The sequence below is a fragment of the Arvicola amphibius genome, chromosome X (assembly GCF_903992535.2).
Source record: "Arvicola amphibius chromosome X, mArvAmp1.2, whole genome shotgun sequence".
Classification (NCBI taxonomy): domain Eukaryota; kingdom Metazoa; phylum Chordata; class Mammalia; order Rodentia; family Cricetidae; genus Arvicola; species Arvicola amphibius.
Genome location: NC_052065.1, coordinates 75,388,184 through 75,395,834, shown reverse-complemented (window position 1 = coordinate 75,395,834; position 7,651 = coordinate 75,388,184). Strand labels below are relative to the sequence as shown.

The 7,651-nt window shown below is 35.7% G+C and overlaps 1 protein-coding gene across 1 annotated transcript; it reads right to left on the bottom strand.

The window, feature by feature from the left end:
- Window positions 1-6,311: 6,311 nt before the first annotated feature.
- Window positions 6,312-7,251, bottom strand: Cpxcr1 (CPX chromosome region candidate 1). Its single transcript, XM_038315950.1, is given in 5 exon segments — window positions 6,312-6,350; window positions 6,352-6,409; window positions 6,411-6,446; window positions 6,448-6,951; window positions 6,953-7,251. Coding segments are annotated over 5 exon segments (936 nt in total).
- Between the last annotated feature and the right edge of the window lie 400 nt (window positions 7,252-7,651).

Genomic DNA, 7,651 nt, shown 5'->3' with positions numbered 1-7,651 from the left:
ACACTGCATATTCTGTTATTTATACAATATCTTCAAGTTGTATGATTACTGAAAAATTAAGAGTAAACTATATTGAATAATGAACAAATAATTTTCTGAAAAGTAACATAAAACAATGATTAATTAACAGTGGAAATATCATACAATAATATTGAAAGATTTGGGGTAACTTATGTACCAATATATAACCTTTAATTTTCTTTTTAACTTTATTAAAATGTAGTCTAATTACCTTCATTTAAACAGCACAAATTCTTTCCTCTAGTCTTTACTCTCTAACATGTATTTTAATTTTGTTTTCACTCCAAATTACTTTATGTGTGTGTGTGTGTCTATGTGCCTTTGTGTGGTATATGTTTGTGTACATGTTTGTTTTTTTGCATGTGTTTGTGCAAATAGGCCAGTGGCAAACACTGCACCATGATATTCAGGATCCCTTATTTTTTTTTCTGGAGCTCTCCAATTTGGCTAATCTAGCTGGGCAACAGGTTCCCCAGATCCTCCTCCTGAGGACTCACACTCTTCAACCGTTGGTAAACTACTGAATCTATTGTTTCATAGCTTTTATTCTTTGCAATCAGAATCCAGAAATGATCTCTACTTTGTGTTCTATATGTATTACTTCTATTCATATTTAACAATATTATACATAATGGGGTTCAGACATTTTTCACTTGTTTACAAAATTTGGCAAGGATTTACTTTGTATTGAAATTGGAAAGTTTTCCCACTGTTTTGTTGAAACACACGACTTGGTGGAAACGCTAGAAGCTGTTGCATTGTATTCTGCTTTCTGGGACCTTCCCCTGTGCCAGTGCCTACCCATTTCCTTGCAAGACACACTGCTGTGCCTTGCCCCCAAACTCAAAGGACTCCGCCACTCAGGGGCAGGTCACTCCAGTCAAAGCAGGCACAAGCCACATCAATTTGATCAGCTTTCAGCTGTTCAGAAGCAGATGGCACCAATCCGAAGAACTGAGACACCCTGCTGCACTAAAGACCAAGCTAGCAGAAAAAAAAAAAAAAGGACAACTCATAGGTTGGACAGAGATTCCCAAATAGACCAGAGGTCATGTCAGCTGCCAAATTCATGGCCAAAAGTACAGATAACCAAAAAGAATGCAGAAACCAAGGAATAAAACACCCATCCCACAAAGACAAACTCAAAATTCAGGGACTAGAACTAATCATTGCAAACCCAGGGGCCTGAACACCAGTGTAAAACTATAATGAACAACAATCATGACAATATGGCGGAGCCCAGTAATAATACCAAGACCTGAATATTTCAACACATTCAAAGCACAAGAAAATTATCTTTTTTCTTATTTATTTAATTTTAATTAAAAAAAATTCTGCCTCCTCCCTGCCTCCCATTTCCCTTCCCCTTCCCTATCCTCTCCCCCTCCCTCTCCAGTCCAAAGAGCAGTAAAGGTTCCCTGCCCTGTGGGAAGTCCAAGGTCCTCCCCGCCTCCATCTAGGTCTAGGAAGGTGAGCTTTCAAACAGGCTACACCCCCCCCCCAAATCCAGTATATGTAGTAGGAACAAAATCCAGTGCCATTGTCCTTGGCTTCTCAGCAGCCCTCATTGTCTGACAGGTTCAAGGAGTCCGGTTTATCCTGTGCTTTTTCAGTCCCAGTACAGCTGGCCTTGCTGAGCTCCCATTAGATCAGGCCTAACATTTCTGTGGGTGGGTGCACCCCTCGTGTTCCTGACTTCCTTGCTCATGTTCTCCCCACTTCTGCTCCTCATTTGGACCTTGGGAGGTCAGTCCGGTGCTCCAATGTGGGGCTCTGTCTCTATCTCCATCCATCACCAGATGAAGGTTCTATGGTGATATACAAGATATTCATCAGTATGGCTATAGGATCTGGCCATTTCCGGCTCCCTCTTCTCAGCTGCCCAAGGAACTAGCTGGGGGTATCTCCCTGGACACCTGGGAACCCCTCTAGAGTCAAGTCTCTTGCAAACCCTATAATGGCTTCTTTAATTAAGATATATACTTCCCTGCTCCCATATCTACCCTTCCTATATCCCAACCATCCCATTCCCCCAAGCTCTCCCCATCCTCCTCTTCCCACTTTTCTTTCCCCATCTCCCCATACCTCCATCCCAAACCACCCCCAAGTTCCCAATTTTTGCCTGGCAATCTTGTCTACTTCCAATATCCAGGAGGATAACTATATGGTTTTCTTTGGGTTCACCTTCTTATTTAGTTTCTCTAGGATCATGAATTATAGGCTCAGTGTCCTTTATTTATGGCTAGAAACCAATCATGAGTGAGTACATCCCATGTTCATCTTTTTGGGTCTGGGTTACCTCACTCAGAATACTGTTTTCTATTTCCATCCATTTGCCTGAAAAATCAAGATGTCATTGTTTTTTTTTTTTTTTTTTTTTTTTTTTTTTTTTTTTTTTTTTTTTTTTTTTTTTTTTTTTTTTTTTTTACCACTGAGTAGTACTCTAATATGTATATATTCCACACTTTCTTCATCTTCATCCATTCTTCCATTGAAGGGCATCTAGATTTTTTTCAGGTTCTGGCTATTACTAATAATGCTGCTAGGAACATAGTTGAACAAATGCTTTTGTAATAAGATAGGGCAACTTTTGGGTATATTCCCAAGAGTGGAATTGCTGGGTCCTGGGGTAGGTTGATCCCAAATTTCCTGAGAAACCACCATACTGATTTCCAAAGTGGTTGCACAAGTTTACATTCCCACCAGCAGTGTATGAGTGTACCCCTTACTCCACAACCTCTCCAACAAAGGCTATCATTGGTGTTTTTGATTTTAGCCATTCTGACAATTGTAAGACGATACCTCAAAGTTGTTTTGATTTGCATTTCCCTGATTGCTAAGGAGGTTGAGCATGACCTTAAGTGTCTTTTGGCCATTTGAACTTCTTCTGTTGAGAATTCTCTGTTCAGTTCAGTGCCCCATTTTTAATTGGGTTAATTAGCATTTTAAAGTTTAATCTCTTGATTTCTTTATATATTTTGGAGATTAGACCTTTGTCTTTTGCGGGATTGGTGAAGATCTTTTCCCAGTCAGTAGGCTGCCTTTTTGTCTTAGTGACAGTGTCCTTTGCTTTACAGAAGATTCTTAGTTTCAGGAGGTCCCATTTATTCCATGTTGCCCTCAATGTCTGTGTTGCTGGGGTTATACGTAAGAAGTGGTCTCCTGTGCCCATATGTTGTAGAATACTTCCCACGTTCTCCTCTATCAGGTTTAGTGTTTTCAGATTGATATTGACATCTTTAATCCATTTGGACTTGAGTTTTGTGCATGGTGATAGATATAGATCTACATTCATTCTTCTACAGGTTGACATCCAGTTATGCCAGCACCATTTGTTGAAGATGCCCTCTTTCTTCCATTGTGTACTTTTAGCTCCTTTCTCAAAAAAATCAGGTGTTCATAGGTTTGTGGGTTAAGATCCAGGTTTTCTATTCGATTTCATTGGTCAATGTCTCTGTTTTTATGCCAATACCAAGCTGTTTTCAATACTGTAGCTCTGTAATAGAGTTTGAAGTCAGGGATGGTAATGCCTCCAGAAGTTCCTTTATTGTATAAGATTGTTTTGGCTATGCTGGGTTTCTTGTTTTACCATATAAAGTTGATTATTACCCTCTCAAGATCTGTGAAGAATTTTGATGGGACCTTGATGGTGATTGCTTTGAAACTATAGATTGCCTTTTGTAGAATTGGCATTTTTATTATATCGATCCTCCTAATCCAAGAGCAAGGGAGATCCTTCCATTTTCTGGTATCGTCTTCAATTTCTTTCTTCAAAGACTTAAAGTTGTCAAATAGATCCTTCACTTCCTTGGTTAGAGTTACCCCAAGGTATTTTATGCTATTTCTGGCTATCGTGAAAGGTGATGCTTCTCTGATTACCCTCTCTGCTTCCTTATCCTTTGTATATAGGAGGGCAACTGAATTTTTGGAGTTGATCTTGTATCCTGCCACATTACTAAAGGAGTTTCTCAGCTGTAGGAGTTCTTTGGTGGAGTTTTTGGGGTTGCTTATGTACACTATCATATCATCTGCAAATAACAAAAGTTTAACTTCTTCCTTTCCAAATCGAATCCCCTTGATCCCCTTATGTTGTCTTATTGCTATTGATAGAACTTCAAGCATTATATTGAAGAGATAAGGAGAGAGTGGACAGCCTTGTCATGTTCCTGAATTTAGTGTGATGGCTTTGAGTTTCTCTCTCTGTTTAATTTGATGTTAGCTATGGGCTTGCTGTAAATAGCCTTTATTATATATAGGAATGACCCCTATATCCCTAATCTCTCCAAGACCTTTATCATAAAGGGGTGTTGAATTTTGTCAAATGCTTTTTCAGCATCTAATGAGATGATCATATGTTTTTTTCCTTCATTTTATTTATATGATGTATCACATTAATAGATTTTCATATGTTGAACCAGCCCTGATGAAGGCATAAGTCACAAACAATCCCACACCAGTTTGGAATTATTATTAATAGAATGGTTTTTTTATTGGAAGGGGAAAAACTTACAGATCACCGTCCCAGACAACAGCCCTCTGAGCAATCAGGCGGGGAGCCTAGTTGCCCGGAAGCCAGATAGTGAGTGGAGGGAAGTGGCTACATTTTTAAAGAGAGAGACCACACCCCAATGGGCTGGTATCTCAGTGGCTATTGGCTGAAGGAGCGGAAGGAGCTCCCACAACACCCTGCATCTCTGGGGTGAAGCCTACTTGATCGTAGTGGATAATTTTTCTGTGTTCTTGGATTCGGTTTGCCAGTATTTTATTGAGAATTTTTGCGTCGATGTTCATGAGTGAGATTCGCCTGTAATTCTCTTTCTTGGTTGAGTCTTTGTGTGGTTTTGGTATCAGGGTATCTGTAGCTTCATAAAAGGAATTTGGCAATACCTCTTCTGATTCTATCTTATGAAATACATTATATATATATATATATATATATATATTAATCTGATTGGTTTTTCAACATTTAATTGTTATAAGTACATCTAAAACATAATTTAAAAATAAATCCTAGCCAAGAAACAGATTACACATAATAATTGAATAAAATAAATGAGGGTCATATAAATAGTTGTTATCAAGTAAACTTTTGAAACAAAGTCAAGTTTTGAACTCTAACAAAGTTTAAAAATATTAAAATGGTAAAAGCTGCCAACTTCATTTTTCTATAAGTTTATTTCTTCTGTAAATACATGTCATTGTCTGCTTAGTAATTAGTTGATCTGGATCATATTTATATAATCTATGTAGATGCTAACAATTATATATAAGTGCATATTAGTTTATATCTATATTTTTAATATTTTAGGAAATTATTATAAAAATTATTCATTGAACTTATAAAGAAGTAAATTAGATTATAGAATATAAGTATACAAAAATACAAATATAATGGTATGTCAAATAATGTACATTTATGAAATCTTTATCCTTAAGCCCTACATGAATAGATTACCATATAGATTCTATATTAGATGTAATATATATTTATAACCAAATATTTATATTTTAATACTCATAAGTTTTAATAAAAGGAAAGGTAAGACATGGGTATTGAGCTACAAGTGGCAAGGTAAGTAAGTCTCTTAAACCTGTATAATGTTCCAAGTATAAATCTTAGGTAGTGGCTGTGGACATAGATGAAAGTGATGTTCAAGACCAATAAAGATCTTACTTTTGTGTGCTATATGTTTAGTACTTTATATTCTTCACTTATATCCAAAGTAATTTCACTTCAATTAAGTGATTATATGTTATGTTTTTATCTATTGTACTGTAACTAATGTGTAGATATGATATATTTACAATAATATAATTTGCATGGCATATATTCATATCTAACTATAAAACTACAGTTATATTTGTAATATATTATTATGATTTTATTGAATTTTGAGAAAACTAGATAGTTTATTGAGCTGAGTCTCTAGAAATCCCTGGTGGGACATTGCCTAACTCTCTGTGGTTTTCTTTACCAGGATCCTGTTTATTTGGTGACCAGTAACAATACTCGTATCAGCAGAAATCAATGTTAAGGGAGTTGAAAACATCATCTTGATTCAATTGCTGAGTCAACATAGAAAAAAAGATTGTCACTTCAATGATAAATATGAAGGTTAATTCTCTTCCCTGAAATGTTTCTTATTGAAATATATACTCTGTTTGCATTCAGTTGTGCAGTGCAATGTAATCATATTAAATTTACTGTTCATGAGATATTGTTTCAGATTAATCTTAACATTGCTTAGGTTTAGAACTAAAAATTTAAAAAAGAGAGAGATTATCCTGCTTTAATTTCCAGAAAATTTGAAGGAATGATGTTCAAAATAATTGAAAGTTGTTGAAACCACACCAACAGATATGACACAGATATTTCCAATTTTTATTATGTTATGATTACTAGTCTCAGTTTGTGACGAGTTCTCATTATTTCTAACAAGTATTTTATGAACAATATTCTGAGTTTGGAACTTTGGTATGTAGAACCTTGGGCTTACAGAAGGGTGGTTTCCATTGTTTTTATAGGACTTACTAGTTTTTCTTTGAGTTATTCTTTCAATAAGTGGATGGTAATAGTATACTCCCAAAGGCCTTCCAAACACATGTTCCTTTCAGTGTTGTTAAAAAACATTCTGGTGAGCAAGAACAGCTATATATTTATGCTTTACCCATGTATTATGTTGACATTGTTCAGGGGGAGAGGAATTTCTCCTGCACAATAAGTGAATAATTGTTCTACTTAACTCAGCAATATTAATGAACAGGACTCGTCAATGCAAGAAATGAGTATGTATCATTTTGTCATGTGTAGAAATGTGAAAGTAATCACTTATTCCCATCTCCATTTTTCCAGGATAAAACATTATTTTATCTGACACAGACTCATCTTCATGACTTTATGGTTGTGGAATTCTCAGTTCTAAATACTCTTACCCTAGGAAAGGCTAGCTTTCTAGGAATAAGTATCTGTAGTGGAAATGGGTCTTTTATAAATTCATTTGGTGGATTGTTTTGAGTCTTCCCTGCTTCTGATTGGCTACTTTCTGTGGCTTGGTTATATGTATCTTTTTGGGATCTTGGTGAGCTTTATATATTTGTTTCCACCTGAGAAATTATGCTGCCACCAGCAAGTAGAAGTTGTTTCCCTGCCTCACAGGCATTTGGTCATTCATTTTCCGCATTTTTGAGAGTGTTTTCAGCAGAATCACTTCCTTGATTAGTAGAAGACATGCTAAATACTATTTTGGGGGCAGAGGGAGAAAAAGCTTTGTTAAGTTGAGGAATAATAAGCCAGTACTTTAGCCTTTTAGAAAGCATGTTATTTCTTTAGCTCTAAATATTTTATCCATCTAAAACTCAGAAAATAAAATGAACAAAATGTCAAACCATGGAACCACCATAATCTTTTATGAAATATGTATTTTCATTGTTTTGTTATGAAATTTGGATAAAACTTAAACAACATATTCTTTTCCGTGGATAGTTAATAAATGTATTCTACATGTTCATGAAATTCTTTACAGAAAATACTTTTATTTCCTTTTGCATGTCAAATATAATTGAATTGTCATAGAGTAAGATAGGTCTATGTTATTGACTTTGAACTCTGAACTGAGACCAATATAAAAGG